The sequence below is a fragment of the Saccostrea echinata genome, unplaced genomic scaffold, assembly GCF_033153115.1.
Source record: "Saccostrea echinata isolate AGI-Se365-2 ecotype Australia unplaced genomic scaffold, CSIRO_AGI_Sech_v1 ptg000025l, whole genome shotgun sequence".
NCBI classification, from domain to species: domain Eukaryota; kingdom Metazoa; phylum Mollusca; class Bivalvia; order Ostreida; family Ostreidae; genus Saccostrea; species Saccostrea echinata.
In genome coordinates, this window is record NW_026889774.1 from 24,094,675 (window position 1) to 24,117,504 (window position 22,830).

The window sequence follows — 22,830 nt, forward strand, 5'->3', positions numbered from 1 at the left end:
ATTAAATCTACTTCAAATCAATGAGAAAATCCACAGGTCAAATATACTGTATGGACTAAAAAAAACTCAGTATTAAATCAAGTATATGTTATGTTGACACAATCATAAATCTAGGCATTGTAGAATAAAATAAATACTTTCATATTTTGTATTTTTATATTAAGTAGTGTAAGTCATATTGATAATGAATTATATTGTTAAAAATGATTTACCTAACTTTCGGTGCTATGCTGAAATTTTAGTATCAACCCAATTATCTCTAAAGAGCTTGTAGAGAAGCTTTTCCACCTTATCAACTGGAAATTTGGCTATAGTGTGAGATTTTCCCTGTGAAAAGTATAAATTCCAAGGGAAAAGCTGGATAAGAATGAAATTCTTCTCTAAAATACAATTGTAATTATCTGTAATAGTGACTGCTCATAAATTTTGCGCCGCTTCCGATAAAAAAAATATCTCAAAATAATGGATGTAGTACTTTAAAGCTCTAAATTCGTGACCATGCAGAAATTTTACCTAATTATTTTCTGTAATCGATAATTTGATGCAATTGATTATCGAACCATCATCAAAAATTAAGGTGCTTTTAAAATATCTCTGTCAATGTGTGTTCATAAATAATGAACCCACATTCTCGAAATGGTACATGAAAATAAAACATGTTCTCATATCGTTTCATCGCCTTAGAATTTTAATGAACATGAGGACTCTTTGATAAATGAATTCAATTATTACATCTATAATTGTTAATTCTGTCAAAGTGATATTCTTAAAAAAAGTTTATAAAATAGGTTAATGTTTTGTTTAAGTATACAAATTAAAAATTTATAAACACCTGTTAAAGAAAAATTATGTTTAAGCAAGAACTTAAATCTTGTATCTGTGATTGGATATCAGACGAAGTCTAGGCCAGAAGCTAATAAGAATACAATTACATGTATACACTGGTCTGGTCGTAAGGAAAAGATATTTATACTTGGATCTAAAAAGATATTTCTTAATTTATTCGGAAGAGAGAGAGAGAGAGAGAGAGAGAGAGAGAGAGAGAGAGAGAGAATAGTAGCAACTATAAAGCATTTTGAAATAAATTGATCAAAACTGTATTACAGAGAAGCAACTTTAACTAAAAATAATTATATATATACAATGTATAATCAGAATTGCATGCATTCATCTTTTTGCAATATTTGCATTGTACCAGTCCTAACTGAAATGAGAACGTTGAATACATTGCTGAAAGACAAAGAAATAGACAGACGAAACTATAGTGCAGAACAATATGTAGGTTTTTTTTTGTCTACCGACCAGTGGACATTAAAATGATGAAATCAAAACAATGAAAACACAAACGAAGTATCAAAGGCGTTCCACATAAAGATCTGCAGCCTCTTTGTAGCTTTCGTATTTAGCAGCCCGGCATCTCTCTTGTTTTGTGGTTTCATTAGATCTCTTTAAAATATGCTCTGAGCTTCCAACAGTAGTATTCGAATTCCTTTGATCATCTATAAAGTAGTAAGAAGAAAAATACATACTTTACAGTAAAATAAAACAAAAGGCTCATGGGCCTTGATGATATGACCGACATACTCCACCCTTGAGCCTATACCATGGGCCCAGGGGCCAAGAATTTCACAATTTTAGAATAGGACTAAGTGTGTATTATAATCATGGAAATAGTTAGCCGACTAAATGTTCATGAGTAGAAAAGAAGTTATTCAAAGATGTAATGTACTTTTAATATATAACTGAACCCCATTCTAAGGCCTGACCCATGACTCCGGGAGTAAGTTTCACAATTTTGGTAAAGGGTTAAGTACTCATTGTAATTATGCAAAAAAGTTTGTAATCTTAATGTCCATTAGAAAAGATGGTTTTCAAAGGCCTGGTAATGTATATCTTTACATTTATGAAAAGTTCTTTGACTGGACATGCAGTTCATTTTCAAACGATTGACTAATTGTGAGGAGTTTAATATTCATGCTAGGATATTTCACTGATATTGAAACATCATTTAAAGATGAAATATACTTTCCCCAGAGCCCATTAGAAGATGAACATTTAATTTAAAAAAATAATTAATGTAACAACACTACCAACTTGAGCAGAAAAAAGTTTATCAATGCCAAATTAAATGGCATACACTCAAACAACGAAATAAATATACATACACAATAAGTAAGTGTAAATGATTATAACTGACAAGGTTTTTGTTCAACAAGATACCAATTCTTTGCAGTAAGTCAAGCATCATTATTATTTTGGAGGCACATGCTCTAGATTCTGTTCCATTTATAAATGTGTAGGTTTTGGAACTCTTCAATGTGAACCCATCCAGTTACAAGAGCCTTGGTTTGAATCATATTTTGAATTCAACAAATTTAGAATGCCTCCATATAAAACTTTGAGATTAATGTTTTTGACATGTATTTAAAACTTTGATCCTGTGTCCTATACCAGTGATCTGAATTAAGTTTAAATGTACTAGTAAGATACTTGCAAAATGACAATGACATGGCAATACAATGCTTCTTCTGAGATGTTTCAACTTAATTATTACATATCTTTTTATAATCATCGATTACTTTAGTCACATCCCTAACCTTCAGGCCACAGTTGTTATAAATATGTAAACACATACTAAATAATTCTGTTTAATTACAAAATTTTGTGAATTGTTTTTTAAAGTTTAATATACGCTGCTGTATGAAATTTTGAACTATTGTATTTTTTAATTTTATTTTTTTCCTTAAGAAGAAATTTTATTATTTCGTTTTGTCGAACATTCTTTATCTAGAGATGATTTCTTGTAAGTTTAGTCGAAATTAACCCAAGGGTTCTACAAAAGTGAGAAATATTTAAAGGCTTATGCACAATGCATGATGACGAGTTTCATATGTTCACATGAAAATTTAAAACTCGTCATCATGCATGCATTGTGCCTAGCTTTTAAATATTTCTCTTATTTTCTAGAATCCTCGGGTTAATTTCAATTAAACTTGCATGTAAACTTTGTCCACAGAAATTAGTTGATTTTGTCAATCACATTTGAACTGTTATCGCTATTAGAAATAACAACACTTTTAAAATCAATTTAAACAAAATATATGTGAGATTAATTATATAGTAATTCACAGAAGATGAGCTATTTCAAAATTCTTACCAGTTGTTTCAGTGACCGTTTTGTTTTCGTTGGGAACGTCATCATAAAGGTAAAGTTCAGCTGACTGTACTCTCGTTCGTTCTCTGAAATATAATTGAATTATATGGATCTTTTTATACTGACTTAATTTCCTCACTTTGAAAACAATGTTATCTGATGATATACGTAAGTTTAAAAGAAAATTTTAAAATGGAAGAACTTTTGGTATCTGTGAAGAGAAATTATTACAGTTATATGATTTTGTTTAGAATATTATTATTTTTTTCTATTTTGGAGAATAGATTTTGAAAATGATTTCAAAGGATCGACTCCTTATGATCATTTTCGTGATGAAAAAGAGGTGAAATTCTGGCAGGGATTAAAAAGCCAAACAATAAGTGTCATTCACGTAAGCACATTTGATTTTCAATTGATTAGTTAAATTTCTAGCAAAATCAAAAGCCCATTAGTTTTACTGTCACAAAGTAAAATTTCATTACCCCCCATATACACCAGATTAATGTCAACTCATGGTTCTCTAGAACCATGCAAACATTTTAAATTGTTTATTCGATGCAAAGTAATCAACATCTAGAGCTATGAATTTACCCTCCCCTCCTCTCTTGATCTTTTTGCTATAGTTGAATTTTAGTTTCAGTTATTTTTAAATCTAATTACAGCTTTGAAGATTGATTTTAGTTAGGAAAGTTTAGTTTCATACCGCGGAATTTTGTCAGTTTTCCCTAGCTTTTTCTTTCCAGCATTGTCCATAGACGACTCACTCCTTGTTCTTGTCATTCTTTCTTCAACTAAAATAATAATTTAAAATACCTACTTTTATTACAAAAACATTTTATTTGGTCAGCAATGGCTATTATATTTAGTTGCAATATCCATACTTGTAATTATTAAAAAAACTCTAGAAAAGCTTCCAGTAGGAACAACTGCTTCATACTAAGCAAATTTAATATTCAGTTAAAATTTACAATTCAGTTACTGTATGAAAAAAGGAAACATTAAAATACACTTTGACGCGGTTTATATGGTTTCATCCGAAGGACCGGTCTCCACGTCCCAGAGTGGGATTCGAACCCGCGACGTAAAGATCAACTCCTTACTCCGCGACTCTAGAGCAGACGCTCTAACCACTGCGCCACGCGGGCGACCCGGTCATAATGAAGGAAAAATAAAAAAAAATGATTAAAAAATAATAATAATTGAATTATTAAGGAAATACCCCCCCCCCCCCCCAAATCTGAAAGTATTTTTTTTAAACTGACACACATATCTAGCCAAATTTAAAAGGTCAGTTATAACAAATCTAACAATGTAATGGTGTATTGCCATCATTGACACAAATTTTTTCTTAAAATTCTGTTTGCAACAAAGAGTCATGATGCCTGAAAAAATCCATTTCTAGAAAGTGATAAGCAGTTCCAGATAATGAATATGCAGTCATCAATCTTATAAGTCCATTTAAGAAAACGAATCGTGAACAGGGCCCTGGAAACACCAGAGATGGGATCAGGTGCTAAGGAGAAGAAAGCATCCACGATCGACCGGTCACTCCTACCCTCTGTATTGATCAGGTAAACGGAGCAATCCTAAGTCAAAATAGTGTATAATACTACACACAAGGTCAAAGTTATTCAATTTTTTTAAAAAATAATTTCCTTATGAAAGGAGTTAATTTCCTTCCTTTTTCGAATATAAATATTTTGATATAACCTTTTTTCAGATAAGCTTGGTTGAAATTAGCCATGGAATCTTGGAAGTGAAAAGTGTTTAAAAGCTTAGACAGACGAAACCATGACAAATTACAAATGTTCATATAATAGAGTCAATATTATCACTTAACAATAATTTAAATCCAATTAAATATTATGTTGAGGAAAAATAAAAAAAATATGCGTGAGATAATTTTTCACAAAAGATGAGCTTATTTCAAAATTCTTACCGTTTATTAAAGTGACCGTTTTCTTTTCGTTTGTATTTTCGGTGGGAACGTCATCATAAAGGTGAAGTTCAGCTAGCTGTACTCCCAGTTGTTCTCTGAAATAACTTGAATTATTTAGTCTTTTTTTAATGGACTTAATTTTTTCACTTTGAAAAAAAATACAATGTTAATCAATTATTTTATCAAATGAAGTTTGGAGAAGAAAATTGTAAGTTGGAATAATTGTCAATCCAATTGATTATTTTCAATACCGGTAAATAACGTCTATATAACAAATGAAAAATTAGTTCATTTTCTTAAAAAAAAGAAAGTAAACTTCGTGCGATTTCATTTAAAATAACTTTTCCCCCGTATAAACCAAGTTTATGTCATGAAAAAAATTTTGATACTTCTCAGCTCAAACGCATGGTCCAAATAAAAATCTTATCTCAAGACTCATTATACACTTTTAGCTTGTTCGAAGCAAAATAATAAACAACAAGAGCACATCCCCTTTCATCTAAATTGCTCAAGTTTAATTTGTTCCGTGAGGTTTAGTACCTTATAAAAAAATAACCTTGTACAATTCATCTTGACAAACATGAAAATGAAAAGACAGATAAAGTTTATCATATTACCTTAAAGTTAATCTTTATATACTCTCAATTACATTTTTAAAATGAACTGTTAAAATTTTTTGGAAAGAATTTACAATATTTAACACATAAAGGATAAGTTTCATACCTCGGACTTTTGACTGTTGTCTCTAGCTTTTCCTGCCCAGCATTGTCTATAGATGACTGACCCTTTGATCTCGTCATTCTTTCATCTACTGAAAAACAGACTGCAATCTCTAATCCAAAATTATTTTATTTGGTTGACACAAGCAATTAAAAGTATTTAAAAGTATTTTACTTGTCATGAATGATTAAAAAAATTATCTAGAAAAAATAAACTGCTTTAGTTTAAACATCTGATGGTATTTCTCAATTAAAATTTGTAAATCAAGTATCGTGTTTGAAAAAAATCAAAACCATTCATACTTGTATGCAATTTTAAAGGGTTGCTTTTTTTGCTATGATAGATATTATGTAAATTCTTGCCGACTTTCATGACTGAGTATCCATTCACATTTTAACGTAAGGACTATAGAAGCAAAATAGGAACTAATATGTATACTAGTATATCGAGCGAAATTAAAATTAAAAAAAAATTGACATTGTAGCAATTTGTCTCCATCACTGGTACAACTCATTGTAAAATTGTTACAAAGAGTCATAATTCGAATAATACTCGAGACAAATTTCTCTATTAGAAATCGATAAGCACATGTTCCAAATTTAATCAAATTATTTTCATCTTATCTTTGGAAGTAGTTTATTTCTTTCGTTTTGTCGTGAATTTTCTTTTTTAAAAGATGCTTTCAGGAAAGCTTGCTTGAATATGCCCGAAGGGTTATAGAAAATGTTAGGAAACTTTAAAAGGTCGGGTACAATACGTGAATGATATGTTCACAAGTGAATGCATAAGATAGGCGTATTTCAAATTTTACCAGTTGATACAGTGACCGTTTTCTTTTCATCTGATTTTTCGTTGGGAACGTCATCATAAAGGTTAAGTCCAGCTGACTGTACTCTCGGTTGTTCTCTGGAATACATTGAAAAGAAATCAATCATTTGAGGAAATAAATCTAAATTGGAATAACTTATATCCAATCTAATCATGTCGAATAAAGCATTTTTTAATTCAGATTTTAAAAAAAAGCATCATTGTCCCGAACAGTTTATTCCCCTCTACAGGTAACAGCATCAAGTACTTCACTGTTAGTAACACCAATCGTCATTTATTAAATCTAATTTTATACCTCCATGTATGATATATTTGGGTATTTGTGGAGAAAAAATTGAAATAAAATAATTTATTTTATTTCGAATATTACATTTTTTTTTATCTTGGAGGATAAAATTCTCAATGAAGTTAAAAGATTGACTCGTTAGGATTAATTTTCTAAAGTAACGACTCCTTATGATTATTTTCGTGAAGACAAAAATCAAATCCAGGTAGGGATTAAATACCCGATACATCAACCAAGTTAATATGAGGATCTTTCAAAAACATGCGTTGACAATGTCGCTCTTTGTCATATATTTTTTCATAAATTCAAGAATTACACGTGAACAAATGTAAAAACATTTTTTTTGGTCGATTCCATTTCATCAAACCGAACTCACATTACTCAAAGTTAAAAACAACACGGTTTGTAATCAAGGAGCACTCAAGACAACATTATAACTCATAACATTTAATCAAAAATACTCCCCTTTACATGTCAAACAGGGTCTTAAGCGCATAAGCTATTCATTAAAAAGTTATTGTTCCAGAATCATGAGTTAGTCGTAATAATTTGATTTACCGCGAAACTGTGCTTTCACAAGTTCCACAATTTAGTGTACCCATCGCGTTCCCTGTCGTCACTAACTCTTTTGACCAGATTTCTACTGATTATCCGTTTCCTCTCAGACTGTCCATTGTCCCGTACAGCCTCTTCCACTCAAAAAATGCCATTTCATTTATACACACATGCGAGGCTCACTTTCGATAAATTTCTTGCTTTTTTCAGCATTTTTTCAGAGGTTTCCTCTTTACAATTTACCTGAGTACATCACAAATTTGTATTACTACTCGCTGCTCCCCGAGTTCCTGTGACATCTATTTTTGCCCTTTGGACTACCTGCCTTCTGCAATTGATATCTGCTTAACGACGCAATATTTAGAGTCGCAATTTTGCATGTGCAATGATGTAACTTAAGTTAGTTTCAATGCTTCGTTTTGGTGCCATTTTTTAAAAAGACATGACAATATATATTATATGGTGTTTTTATAGCAAGTTACTATATTTTGACGTGCTCCATGACTCCATTTTCGCAGTTCTTTTTTTAATTTATCAAGAAATATTCCGATTTATCATTAAAATATGTCTACCAAATTTGGATTCAATATGACCATTAATAAAAAAAAGCTATTACCAAAGTCTACATATTTTTTAATAACCCTCGTACATTTGAATATTGTTCTTTGTTCAAAGTATTCCTTATAAACAGCAGTAGTAGCAGAGAAGTGCAGTAAAAACGCTTTGCTGTCAGAAAAACAAAAGACCATTGATCTGGACAATTATCTAAGCATAATTTCATGTACTGGAAATACCTCCGTCCCCTCTTTTTTTTCCTAATATAATTCAGTTTTATGTCACATAGAAGTTTCTGGTATTTTATTACTCAACATAGAAAGATCAGTTTTATACCGCGGACTTTTGTCGATTATCTCTGGCTTTTTCTTTCCAGCATTGTCCATAAACGACTCACTCTTTCTTCGCGTCATTCTTCCGTCAACTAAAATAATGAAGAAATGATTTTCTTTGGTGAATAAAAGCAATTGAAAGTTATTGAGATAGTGCTACTTGTTTTGATTCAAAATAGTTATTTTGAATAGCTTTAAGTGAAAACTACTTCTTTTGCTTAAGTATGTGAATGTATTTTTTGATTATTAAAAATTGTAAATCAGTGAAAAACATGGGAAAAAAATCAAATAAAAGACAATAACAAAGTAATAATGGTCGCTTGCAAAAGAATAAGTAATTCTTAAGGACTAACAGACAAGCAAAGACACCAAGCTTGTAGAATTAGCAACCATTTTGTTGATAGGAGCAAAGTGTACATTTAAGGATGTGCTAATAGTTAAATATTCACCATCTGTAGCAGTTTTGGGATAATCTCGAAATGGAACGGTTGGCAAATGTTTTCTGAAATACATTTGAAAATAAATAATAACTTCTCGTTTCCAAAAAAGTGGGTATCTGATTAACCAATAAAATTTATCATAAGATATACAGCATTGAACAAGAAATCAAAGTTAAAGTTATATTTCAGTATCTACAGCTGAATGTTATTAAACATAAACATTGACAAGGTTTTAAATATCATAACAAAAATCAAAACATAATTAATTTGAAATAGCAATATGTTAAATTTTTCATTCTTTGATATGTTAAAAAATTATATATATATATGAAGGCTTCAGTGGAAATCGATAAAATCCACACACTTGCCATCTAGTGACAATTTACATCAATAAAGAATATAAGAACATTTTTCATAAAGAAAAAAAAACTAATTTCATCCAATAAATAAATAAATAAATAAATACAGTTATTTGGACATTAAATAGTTTTATTAGAGGATCGTTACCTATACACTATGTAATGAAATTAATAGGTGTATAGGTAACGATCCTCTAATAAAACTAATGTCCAAATAACTGTATCTCACTTCCATTTCCAATGACCGTGTAGTGTAGAGCAGTGCCACGAGAATTCCATCGGCATCAAATGCAAGTTTTTTTGACTTGCCTAGATAGCCGAGCGGTCTAGGTATCACACCGGTAATTGACCAATCAAAATGAACTCAATTGTAGTTCCATACATAATAAAGAAATATTTTTTTATTGTGAGAAATTTTTTTAATTTCCCTTATTCTATTTTTACATTTTTGGTATCTGTGCTTAGGATATTTTATGTACTTTGTAAAATATTAAAGGTTTTTGACAGGAACTATTTCTTTCGGGGCATAGGAGGCCACTTCCTGGGGAGCACACAGGATGTTTATAAACACATTGAATACACGTGGTTTTGAGGGTATTCCTGTTTGCGGATGGAAAAAATCAGAAAATGCCGTGTAGGTACCCTATTTTTTGGTGTCAGCTGATGTGACTGGTAACGTTTAACACTTCCTGCGAAATATTTTTTCATGAATACGAATACCTGATTTTTAATGATTTTTTATTCTATATAGAATTACATAGTGAAAACAATTACCGGTGTGATACCTCTAGCGCGCTGTTCCTGTACTGCTAGGAGACAGATTCCGTATGTCGAGAGTTCAACCCCGGGCTGGGGCGGAAGAGCTCGGGCGGAAGTGGGTATCCTTGTAAAAGTGAATTTTTTTGTGCTTTCTATATATATATATATATATATATATATATATACATATATATATATATATATATATATATATATATATATATATATATATATATATATATATATATATATAAAATATTCGAATTCTGTTGGTACTTATCAGATAGTGGCATCATAATTGGGTTAAGATGACAACTACATACTGGGGGTATTTTGAGGTTTCCGTATCTTTCTTTCTATTGTTGGTCAGCGAGGATTCATTATTTGCCTTCTTCATCTTTTCACCTGCTGAAAAAGTTAAATAAATATTAGGGATGTCAAATCGGTCAATATTTGATAATCGGTTACTCGGATGATTTTCCGATCGAGTACCCGGGTACTCGGTAAAATTGTAAAATACAAATGTGTTCATTTCATTGAGACCAGTTAAGCCCTGTTTAACCCCATCGATGTTTTTTTTAATGTTTTCTATGCCTGTACATAAACATCGAGCAAAACGAAAATGATTTTTTTTCACTAAATTTTTTTTATCAAATAAACACAAAAGATTAAGGAAAAAGAGACGGTGTCGAGATCGCTAGACGTACAGTATATTATTTAATTAATAGTTTATGTTGGTTGTTTTCCCCATATACACTATGTTTACTTTGCACAGCTAATTCTAAACATTTTTTAAATCTTTAGTTCTTTCCTAATATTTTTCTCACTTTTGAAGTGGTAGCGGCATTTCTTTGTATGTCCGAATTCGCTACCGTATGCGACTGAACTAAATTATTTTAGGATAATAAACCCTAATCAAACAATGTTCATTAAATACTAATCATTAAAGCCATCCAAAAAATAACAGATCACAAGAGGTGATAACAGCTGTGTACCAGGTGATAATTATTGTTCATACAAGTGCAGGCCACAGACAACAACTTGTATTAACAGGTGTGGGTGACGCTAATTACAAGGAAACATGGACAATTCATTTTTATAAGTTTTTGATTTAAAAAAATATATACTTTGTTCTTTGAAATATGAAAAAAATAATATACATCCGAGTAACCGAGTAGCGATTTTAGTATTCGATACTCGGACGTTCGATCGAGTACCCGGTTAACCGGGTACTCGTTGACATCCCTAATAAATATTGGTAGCAATGGACATAATTCAAACTTCAGTAAATCAAAAATTAAGTAGTTTTTCTTAATATGTTAGCCACATCCTGTGGCCTACATCCTAAAGCAGGAAACGTGGTGATCACATTCATTGTTTAGCATTGGGATGAGAACAATTTTTGCCTCATATCATAAGTCTCATCTCTTTTTTGCATAATGATTATTAGCAATGACGCCTTCGCCATATTTGTAAAATTCATAACGAAAATGATGTAGCTAAGTTGATAAAATATGATTTTTTTTTCACTCTGCAAACATTTGTCTGCTTGGTAATGAAGATTTTTTTTTCTTTAAAATGCATATTCTATATATTACCAACTTAGATGACCTCAACCTTCGACCCCTAGGTTAGGAATTTAATGTGGCTGATTTTGAACACATTTTGCTTTCTGGGGTCTAAATCTGCTAAGGTTCCAGGAGTAAAGAAATTAAGAAGTATTTCAAAGGTATTTTCAATATATTAAAAAATAAGTTCCACCAGTTTGAATCTAAAAAATTCAAAGAGTATTATAATGCATTTTCAATCTACAAAAAATATAGTCAGAACCTGCAATTTAAACCTTTGGCCCATGGGTAAGATTTTTTTCAATTCTTTTTGATGAATTTTGTTAGGTGAACTTAGTCAAACAAACTGCTTCAGGCGTAAAGAACATTTCTGTAGATTGCATTTACATTGATGGTTGATTGGTCCCACTACTTTGACTTCGTGTAGACAGAGTATAAGAAATTCACAATTCTTGTGCCCTTCAAATGTTTAGAGACATCTTGCATATTGTACACACATTGCTTAACGCACGATAATGAACATATAACAGTAGGTTGCCCATGCGACTCAGGTGATTTATAAATGTTGCCAGATTTCTTCGTAGAAACAGGCTTAGTTCTAATGGTATAAATCTAATAAAGTCTTTTTAAAAATTGCATTTTAGTTTCAAGTTTTACACCTAGAGAGTAGTATCTTGAAGTTTTCAAAATTTTTACCTAGTTTTATTCAAATGAAACCAACACTGTAGGAGGATGTGGACATTTGAAACAGAGTTTGTTTTCCATTTTACACTTCTAAAACATATTATTCTTTTTAAATGACCATGGCAATACTGCACAAGCCTTTTTTTTTTTTAAATAAAATTACAGAATTATGTATCTTTATGTAACTTCGGTTTCTTTCAAATCCTTAGCTGCTGAAATCAAGAAATATTAATTTTGTGGTTTTAATTTACCTAATAAAATGAATAAAAATGAGTTGTTATTATTATTTAGTTAATAATAATAGTAATAAAGTTATTTATCCCATTAAGAGTTATAGCTCTTAGAGTATCCATGAACCTTAAAGAACAACCTTAAAAATCTGATTGCTACAAAAAGTCAAATCTTTCTGTGTTTACAGATCTATTAGATACATGTTCTAATATATATATATATATATATATATATATATATATATATATATATATATATATATATATATATATATATATATATATATATATATTATGTAAACTGCTTGAAGAGTTCATTATTGATTATAATCAAATGAAAATGTTATCTACGTCTTATTCTCCCCTTGATTTCAAACCCATTTTAGGGCTTCTATTTACATTGTACAAAGCATGTTGGCTTGGCATGCAGTCGTTCAAACTAAAAAGAGTAAAAAAAAAAATAAGAAAAAGAAAAACCTCAAAAAAGTTTCAAAAATCTAAGAAAAGTGTTGTTAAAGTTAATATCATATTACTTACAATTTTTCTGTTTTGTTCCTCCTATTGGGATTTCATAATAAAACATTGAACCATCTGACAATTTTTTCTGATCTTCTCTGAAATACATAATATAAAAAAGAATTAACTTATTTCAATAACATGTCCAATAATAATAATAATAATAATAATAAATAAATAAATAAATAAAAATAAAAATCAAGCTCAGGGCATGTGTTTAAATCGAAAGAATGAAAGTTTTAAAATTTAGCGTGCTCTTAGTCATCATTATGATAGATAAACGAATCATTTAGTCTGCAAGATTTTGTTAATTCCAAATTAAATGATTTGTAACTTTTCAATTTGACATATTTTTGATGATATGATGAAAAATTAAAGGGTGCAGCTTTGCTAAAAACTATTTTTTTTTCAAGAACTGATAATTACATGTAGATATGCCTGCATTATACGAGCATATTGTTAAATAATTTTCGGAAGACTTAAATACCCATAAATGATAAAAAGGTGAAGACAGCAAACAGTGATTGATCTCTAGAGTTCATTTATGAAACAAAACAAATTTCTGAACAGGGAATAAAACACTCGGAACAGGGCATAAAATACGGAATCCTGAAAATTTCAGATTCTGGATCAGGTGCCTAGGAGAAGTAAGCATCTCCTGTTGACCAGTAACTACCGCCGTGAGCCCTATGAATTGATCCGATGGACGGAATAATCCATACTAAAATTTAGTTTTTAAAAACCATTGTCTCAATTGGTATGAAACATGTCAGTCAAAATATGACCCACTGATAGGTTGTATATGCAAACAAGGTCAATACAACGACCATAGAATTTTCGAAATGCTAAATGTAAACGAGGTTGTTGAAATCCCTGTAACATTAACTTATTTGTCAGTAACCTGCCTCGATTTAAAATATTGATCATAATAAGAGCATGCTTTTGCGTATCGAATAAATTCATAAAAACCATATGCAAGTTATAGTGGATTATTATAAAAATAACGAAAGTTGACGATGGTAAAGCTAAGAAATCTCGTTTGTCATAGTTTTGTTGTTAGTTGGCCATTTTCATCTATAGTCAGTAAAATATCTAAATATGAAAGAGGCATGACAGACTCTGTGGTGTCTCTTATTTCGAGTTCACTGAGATATATCGAGTCAACATCCGAATGAAAGTAACTATTGTTAATTGATAAAACGTCGTCGATATATTTTAATGTCGAGTTAAATCCACAGCAACAGTTTTCTTCTTATATGGAAGTTATTGATTAAATTCTGTAATCAATTCTGACTGATTTTGACAACTCTCTTGACAGCCACGTTTTTGTGTCACCGAAGTATACTCGAAGATGGACTGCACCCTGTACTCAGATTCAATTTAAAATACTCTCGTAAAAGTTATTTTGTTGAATAAAAATTTCTCCTAACAATTATATATAACTTATCTTTTGCAATGAAAGAATTAAATTATTGTTTTCCTAGAAAACGTATTAATTATTAAGTATCTAGTATGAAGTAATAAGTTTGCATTTCGTGGGGGGGGGGGGGGGGGGTGCAGAAGGGATAGCAGCACATACATTGAATTTTCTCCATTGTCTGGTCCTTCCTTCCCCAGGCATTTAAGAGAGGGCCCACTCTTTGATTTTTTTAATCCTTTCCCTGCTAAATTAAAGAATACACAATCTACAATACAATCGGTTTTCCATACATCTTCCTTATGTTCACTTCTAGTAAGAACAACTTTAGATGTTGTAGATCCGCTATTTAATTATTTTTTTCTCATACTTAAATATCTACATTACATCATCTAATAAAATTCATAAAATTCAAAATAATTAAGATATCCAATTTCAAGTTGCCTGGATATGGAGCGGAAACTAATTTTCTGTTGCTATTAAGGGAAAAAAATAGTGTTAAGGAATACTTATTCTTACATTTGTAGAAAACGAGCGATGAGTTAAAACATTATTTGAAAGGACTCACTCTTTAAAATCTTCTTCCTTTTGTCTGCTAAAATAAATGGATATCTTTCAAGCAATTTTACTTTTTTGATATTTGAAGAAATAGCATATACTAAACAAGTACGTGTGAGATAAAAAATATACACTGTCATGTATTGATTTTACTGGTAATTTTGCCAATATCTAAACTCTACTTGCTCTTTTCTTTTTATTTCAGGTAAAAGAACTATATATCGATTACATATTCTGGTTATAAAGAAAACCTACAGGCATTGAGAGAAAAGAAAATCAAAAACAAGATTTATTTTCACAGTAACCCCCCCCCCTCCCCGATTGAAAAGCTCGTATCAAAAGTACGATTTAGTGAACAACACTTATAAATATAAATGCATGCATGATTTTTTTTTCTTTAATCAAAATTAAATGACAACTTTGCTGGCGTTTTTGTGTTTCTGTGCGATTGGTGGATTCCACTTGGGCAATGTCCTCATAAAGGTAAGATTCGCCCGTCTCATCCTTTAAGCGCACATACGATCTAAAATGGACACAAATTATCAAAAACTTTTAAAAAAAACAACCTTTGAAAATATAAAATAATCCTAATTTTGCTTTTTTGTCGAAATAATTTTTAAGGGATATATTAAGGATATTGTTCTTTATTACAAAAATATATAATGTAATACTAGTAATTACGAATTCAGAACTATATGTAGGCCAATTTCGCTTGCCTAATTATATGCGTGGCATAAGATAAGAAATGAAATGTTATTGAAATGTTCCCCTTGGCTATAAAAATATGTATAACCGTCACATTAAATTTTGGTACCCATTATTCATGTTTTCAGTTTCATCTTTGGGCGGATTACTCGGTTCCAGTCCAATATCTTCTGTCTTTTTAATGTGGCCTGGTAAATATCCACCTACATGTAAATGTTAAACCATTATAATTATGCAAACAAAAAAACCCGTAAAAGATTCATCAATTATACTTAGATGTAAAGCATGCTTATTCACATTTGAAGTGCTTACTCATTTTCAAATATCCACACAAAATGCCTGTCAGTACCAGTATCAATAGAAAAACTCCCACAATAGTCGCTATAAATATGGAATATTTATACTCCACTCTGTTGGTAAAACTTTCATCTTGGTCTTGCACACCGATGTTATCTGCAACTTAAAGAATTGTTTGAAATAAAATTTACAAATTAAATACATTTAAAAACAATAGGCCCATGGGCCACTACGCTCACCTGAGTAACTTGGCCTTGTTGTTTTTCACCTGATTTGCCCCCCTGTAGTACTTATTGTGGCCCCGCCCTAACCCCGGGGGTCATGATTTGAACAATTTAGAATCTACACTACACCAGGATGCTTCCACTTAAGTTTCAGCTTTTCTGGCCCAGTGGTTCTTGAGAAGATTTTTAAAGATTTTTACTACATATTTCACTGTAAAACTTGGATTCCCTATTGTGGCCCCGCCCTACCCCTGGGGGTCATAATTTGAACAATTTAGAATCTACACTACTCCAGGATGCTTCCACATAAGTTTCAGCTTTTCTGGCTCAGTGGTTCTTGAGACGAAGATTTTTAAAGATTTTTACTACATATTTCAATGTAAAACTTGGATTCCCTATTGTGGCCCCGCCCTACCCTTGGGGGTCTAGATTTGAACAATTCAGAATGTACACTACCCCAGGATGCTTTCACATAAGTTTCAGCTTTTCTGGCTCAGTGGTTCTTGAGAAGAAGATTTTTAAAGATTTTTACTACATATTTCAATATAAAACTTGGATTCCCTATTGTGGCTCCGCCCTACCCCCGGGGGTCATGATTTTAACAATTTAGAATCTGCACTACCCCAGGATGCTTCCACTTAAGTTACAGCTTTTCCAGCCCAGTGGTTCTTGAGAAAAAGATTTTTAAAGATTTTTTTTTCTACATATTTCAATGTAAAACTTGGATTCCCTATTGTGGCCCCGCCCTACCCCCGGGAGTCATGATTTTAGCAATTTAGAATCTACACTACCCCAGCATGCTTTCACATAAGTTTCAGCTTTTCTGGCTCAGTGGTTCTTGAGAAGAAGATTTTTAAAGATTTTTACTACATATTTCAATATAAAACTTGGATTCCCTATTGTGGCTCCGCCCTACCCCCGGGGGTCATGATTTTAACAATTTAGAATCTGCACTACCCCAGGATGCTTCCACTTAAGTTACAGCTTTTCCAGCCCAGTGGTTCTTGAGAAAAAGATTTTTAAAGATTTTTTTTCTACATATTTCAATGTAAAACTTGGATTCCATATTGTGGCCCCGCCCTACCCCCGGGGGTCATAATTTTAGCAATTTAGAATCTACACTACCCCAGGATGCTTCCACATAAGTTTCAGCTTTTCCAGCCCAGTGGTTCTTGAGAAGAAGATTTTTTTAAACCCCCACCCTATTTTTGTCTTTTCTTGATTATCTCCCCTTGGAAGGAGGTTTGGCCCTTCATTTTAACTATTTAAACTTTCCTTTGCGCAAGGATGCTTTGTACCAAGTTTGGTCAAAATTGGCCCAGTGGTTCTTGAGAAGAAGTTGAAAATGTGAAAAGTTTACAGACGGACGGATAGACGGTCGGACGACGGACAATGGGTGATCAGAAAAGCTCACTTGAGCTTTCAGCTCAGGTGAGCTAAAAAACGATCAAAACTGTCAACAATTCATTTTTTTTATATATATACCGTAAGATATGAGAGTAAATGATCTTTTGGTAGACAAAACAAAGATTCCCAGCGAAACTGTTGCTTTGCACGTGTAATTTACACGTGTATTTGGGGCGACAGTTGGGATGACCAGAACAGAACGAAACACTGAGGTGTTCATTTGTCGTACTTCTTTTCTTCCTTGAAACCACTTTGTCACGGGGTAGGGGTAGCCAGAAGCTAAACAATCCTTAAGAAATGGTCGCCCTGATTGTGCGTATGTTGTGTCTTCAAAATACTCAATCTCGGGCGAAGCTAAAACAAAGGTTATGTAACACACATTTTTAGAAAAGCAAAGTTTATTATAAAACGAAAAAATAAAAGATTTATCATCTTGCCTTCATTCTCTCTCTCTCTCTCTCTCTCTATATATATATTGTATAGTGTTGATTTAGTAAACAATTTGATGAAAACACAACCTTTAACATTACTGAAAGAAAAGAATTGATATTCTTTGATACATAAATAATTTAAGCTCTCACTTACCGACAACAATTAACGAAAAAGGCTGGCTTTTCTTAGTTGAATTATCAACGTCTGCGGTAGCACATATAAATTGGAACCCCAAGTATGACTGCTTGACATCGTTGATAGTAAGTGTTTGACTTATGTTACTATCCAGTTTAAACACATCATTATCAGAAATAACTGAACCGTTTGCAAAACTCCAATGTATAAGAACGTTTTCTCTTGAAGGCTCAACCTCGCACAGGAAAGAATAGTTCTGACCAACAATAGCAGGGTCTGGGGAGATCTGTCTGACTTTTATTGTAGATATGGACTCTAAAATAGCGGTGACAAACTATAACTCCCTATTGTTAAATATTTCAAATAATCTAGCTCATTCTTAGATTGTATGTCTGGATCTCGGTCAAGAGTACTTGGGCGTATAATCAAAATGTTCGATAATTACTGGATTTGAAGTTATGGGGCTTTCTGCAATCTAGGGGCTCGTATAATTCAATCACTAAAAAGATAAACACCCATCATTTTTTGTTGCAAATCTAAAGCAATAGTCTATATTTAAGACTACACATTGAGTTGGTGAAGTAATAAATTCGGTCATGGTCAAAAAATAATTCTCAACTGCGGATATCATTTTAAAGTTTTTTTTTTAATGCGTTATTATTAGTCATAAATAATGCGCTTTTCTGAAGATATTTTTTTTAAACATTAATGACAAAAGAGAGAAAAAAAAAGAAAATTCAAAAGGTATATAGCTGATGAATATGCAATATACATGTACATTTCCAGTATAGATGACATAATTGTACATTACCAGTATAGATGACATAATTTGCATGAGAAGGGCCTACTGGTGAATTTATGCTCTAAGCTACCATTTGGAGATTTTAAAAAAAATCCCTAATGATTAGCTGTGGTCAATCTAACAATTATATTCATAAGAAAGATATATTATGTAGAATTAAGAGATAAAAGATATTCAGACTTACCTATGACAGTTAAGGTAAAGGGTGTACTTTTGGTCGTTGTATTCTCAAAGGATATGGCAAAACATGAAAACTGTAGTCCATTGAAAGTTTTTTTGACATCTTTGAATACGAGTATTTCACTGAAGTTACCTTCTAGATCGAAAATCTCGTTTTTAAAAATTGTTGAACCGTTTGAGAAACTCCAATTTATTTGACTTATGTTCCCCAAAGGCCCCGTTTTGCAACGCAAAGAATACCTTTCGCCAACAATAGCAGGGTTTGGGGAGACCTGCTCAATTACTGGATCTAAAATGGTAAATTAAATGTCTTAAACTAGATATCCATTTGAGTTACCTGATTGAGATTCAAACATTTGAAGATATGAAAAAATTATTTTAGCATTTGACACTCATGTTAGACATATTTTCTGGAATCATTTGCTTGTCTACTACTGTAGATTCCTAAATATACGCGAGGAATTAATTATCGCGTAATTACGCGAGAAGCACCACTCGCGAAATAAAATTACTCGCTTTTATTTTTATGGTGCTGAAATCTATGTAAAATCACTGATCAACCATCCACTCGTGAATTATTGTTCTCGCGATTTGACGTTAAAGAGTCATTTCGCGATAATAAGTACTCGCGAAAAATAAGGAATCTACACGTATAATGACATTTGGTCGCGAATGGATCAATGTGTGATTCAAAGGATGAAAAAAATCTCTCGATATTGACAGTCATGATTTATTATTTTAAAATATGATTTCAATAGGTATACGTTCTTTTTTTCTATGGAGTTGTAATTCCACGAAATCCTAATTTCTTTTCATTCTGCGAGTAATAAATTACGCGGATTTCTAAGGTTGTCTTTGTATGCCTTATACGTCTACAGTATAAGAATTAAGTTTCTATTCATAGTAGAGTGGTGAGTGTCCAAACGGTTATCAACAATTGGAGATTTGCAGAGGTCTCAAAAGCAAGTGATTTAAAAGAATGACATTGAATGAAAACATGTCTAATACATTCAATATTACATTGCTCTTTGAATATTGCTCGCGAGGAAGCACACAAACGCTAAGGGTTTGGGTTTTTTTTTTTTATATGGCTTAGAACCTACTGCGTTTGCAAAAATTTAAGTGACACGCGATAGTGTTGTTAATTCCTTATATGTGTACTTTTAAAACTTTATTGAGGAATATTTTTCGACAATTACATGTATTTTACATCAAATTAGATTTTAGACCCTTTGTTTTCCCCCTTTATTTCCGTACGATCCTCCTGGATCTTTCGATATCGTTCGTCCATTTGCCAAAAAGAAATCTGGACTGAAAATGATTTTATTTAAAAAATCTTAATCTTTTTAAACTTATGATTATGTAAGTATTTCGATTGTGCACAGAAATGTTTTCTTTACGTATACAAGCACATGCGCATTGTACATCTCGTGTAAGTAAAGCATCCTTGTCACTTGATAAAAAAAAGTCCCAAGAAGTCGTCAAAAGCCTAATAAAGACTCTGGAATTACATTCTTATTTCCGAATTAAAAAAAAAAATAAATACATTTACCATAGGCTATAGCAACTCCAATCCATCCCAAACCTATGGTTATTAAACTGAGCATTTGGATGACATCTGTTAATTAGAGAACAGCTTCCAATATATACCATTTACTTTTACCAAGACGAAAAAAAAAGATTTCCTTGATTTTTTTCTTTTTTTATTGTGTTGCGTCCGGGATCACGTAACAGTCGCCCTTATTCTATGGTCAACCATAAAAATCTCTGCTGAACTGTTTATTCCTGTTAATTTTTGTTAACCTGCCTTTCAACTAACACTCAGATAGCTACGTGTGACTTTAAGGAATAGTGGGCTAATTCTCATAAAGCTTAGGTTTTTTCTACATAAATAAAATAACTCTCTTGTTTGTTCATTTTGGGATCTTTTCAATGTGTGTTGAAAGATCTTTTGTTACCTGGATAATAAACCAGTACAAAGTCATACGACAAATTTTACCATTATGTAAGTTTCTTCTGTCCTTTAAAATCCATGCATTATTAAAAAGATTGACCTTCCGTATTTATGGGAAATAAATGCCAGAAGGAAACTATTCCCTTGATTTTAGCAATGTTAAAGAATACGGTAAATAAATTCTTTCTTATTTTAACTTTTTTCCTTCATACATTAAATTCAAAGGGGGTCTCAAATATCAGATTTCCCGCAGATAGGTACTATTGCCTGTGTACTGCAAGCCATGAATTCCTTTTTGAAGTGGGTGTACTCGATGCTTTTAAATTGAGGCATGTCCAAGATTTATAAGCTATTATTTGCCTTGCTTTTCATTATTAAGCAATGCTTAAATTCTGTTACACAAATGAAACTGGCACTAAAAGTATACCTTGACATTGGTCAAAAAACTTCATTTATTCCCCCCTCTACTAAATTTTCATACACGAAAAAGTTGAATTTATCCTTGAGAGCACAGTATGAATCAAAGCTGAATCACGAAACTTTCTGACCATTTTAAAATAAAAGTGATTAAATTTTTGATTTTTTTTTAACTTCCTCCACTCTTTTAATTCTATAACACTGACCCTACATAGTTATTTCAGCCACAAACGGCAATAAAAAAAATGAACTTTTAATGCAATAAAATCTGTAACATAACGATATTATACAATTATTTCTGATTTTGAGGTCAATACGATGATTTAGCCACCTGAGAAGTACAATATTCACCAAGCCCGGAGGGCGAGGTGAATATTGTACTTTGAAGGTGGCTAAATCATCGTATTAACTGAGAAAAAACAGCAATAAATTTTTTATTATATGATTCAATAATTAAATGATACGAACTCATTCAGCATTTAAGCCATCTTACTTGTTTATATTTGCAAAAGTCCTAGCTAAATACATTGAGAGAAGCGGGGTAAAATAAACATTACCCGTCGTATTAATTTGGAATTTATTTAATCTACTTTAGTTGCTTTAAAAAAAAGAAATAATGTCAGGCTCTTTTATAGAATAGATTTTTTAAAAAAGGGGGGTCATTATCAGGGGAAAATGACAGCTGAAAAAATCTTTGATTAGCCCCCACAAAAATTAAAAAAAAAAGGATTCTTTTAACTTCAAATTTTGTTTTATATGGTTAGGTTAGGGGTGGGGGATTAAAGTCCATCAGTGGGGACCAGTCTTTTAATGAATATTTCTAGTCTAAATTAAAAGTAAAAATTTACGTTCAGAAAAAAAAAAATGTTTGAAGGGGGGGGGGGGGAGGTCCCCTGCACCCAACCCCCATTCCCCACAACCACCCCTTCCCCAGATTATATATTCCCTAATGTTATGTTCACCTGAGTGGAAGACGGTAGCAAGTGAAATAGCTTTTCAAAACTATTTGTATCAATTTAGAATTTCCCGATCTATTTTTAGACCAATGTAGAGAAAATAAATCCTTATATCCCCCTGGAAGGTCACGTGCAGGTGAATATAACGTTGTACTTTTTCTACATTGTTGGATCTCAGCCAATCAGAGGGATAGGAATTAGTCAATCATACATGTACAATAAAGAAAAGTACTTTGTAGTTGATACATGTATGAACTTTTTCTTAACCAAAATACCGATCATTGTAAAATTTAAAACCGGATTTAATAATTGTAAAATTGAAAACCAGATCTACTTTAAAATTAAGCGTCCTCATCCATAAAACTCCACCTCTCAAAAGCACTTTGGAAATTTTAAATCATTAACCTTAGATATCTATGAA

At 31.7% G+C, this 22,830-nt stretch overlaps 2 protein-coding genes and 1 long non-coding RNA gene across 3 annotated transcripts; all 3 read right to left on the reverse strand.

Annotated features, from left to right (window-relative positions):
* Nucleotides 1-1,200: 1,200 nt before the first annotated feature.
* Nucleotides 1,201-12,975, reverse strand: LOC133192753 (uncharacterized). Its single transcript, XM_061328767.1, has 10 exons — nt 12,947-12,975; nt 10,251-10,335; nt 8,819-8,871; nt 8,374-8,461; nt 6,625-6,719; nt 5,817-5,904; nt 5,094-5,188; nt 3,858-3,945; nt 3,158-3,240; nt 1,201-1,499 (listed from the first exon to the last, which is right to left on the reverse strand). Exons 2-10 carry the CDS (start codon nt 10,322-10,324, stop codon nt 1,354-1,356), a joined length of 810 nt encoding a protein of 269 aa, XP_061184751.1. The 5' UTR covers nt 10,325-10,335; nt 12,947-12,975; the 3' UTR covers nt 1,201-1,353.
* Nucleotides 12,976-14,510: 1,535 nt separating this feature from the next.
* LOC133192754 (uncharacterized) lies at nt 14,511-15,405 on the reverse strand. The gene is made up of 3 exons (XR_009721862.1): nt 15,320-15,405; nt 14,911-14,937; nt 14,511-14,589 (listed from the first exon to the last, which is right to left on the reverse strand). It is a non-coding gene; the product is annotated as an uncharacterized LOC133192754 (long non-coding RNA).
* A 290-nt stretch (nt 15,406-15,695) lies between these two features.
* Nucleotides 15,696-20,689, reverse strand: LOC133192978 (uncharacterized). Its single transcript, XM_061328978.1, has 6 exons — nt 20,635-20,689; nt 19,087-19,371; nt 18,119-18,415; nt 17,612-17,887; nt 15,918-16,058; nt 15,696-15,808 (listed from the first exon to the last, which is right to left on the reverse strand). Exons 1-6 carry the CDS (start codon nt 20,687-20,689, stop codon nt 15,696-15,698), a joined length of 1,167 nt encoding a protein of 388 aa, XP_061184962.1.
* Nucleotides 20,690-22,830: the final 2,141 nt, after the last annotated feature.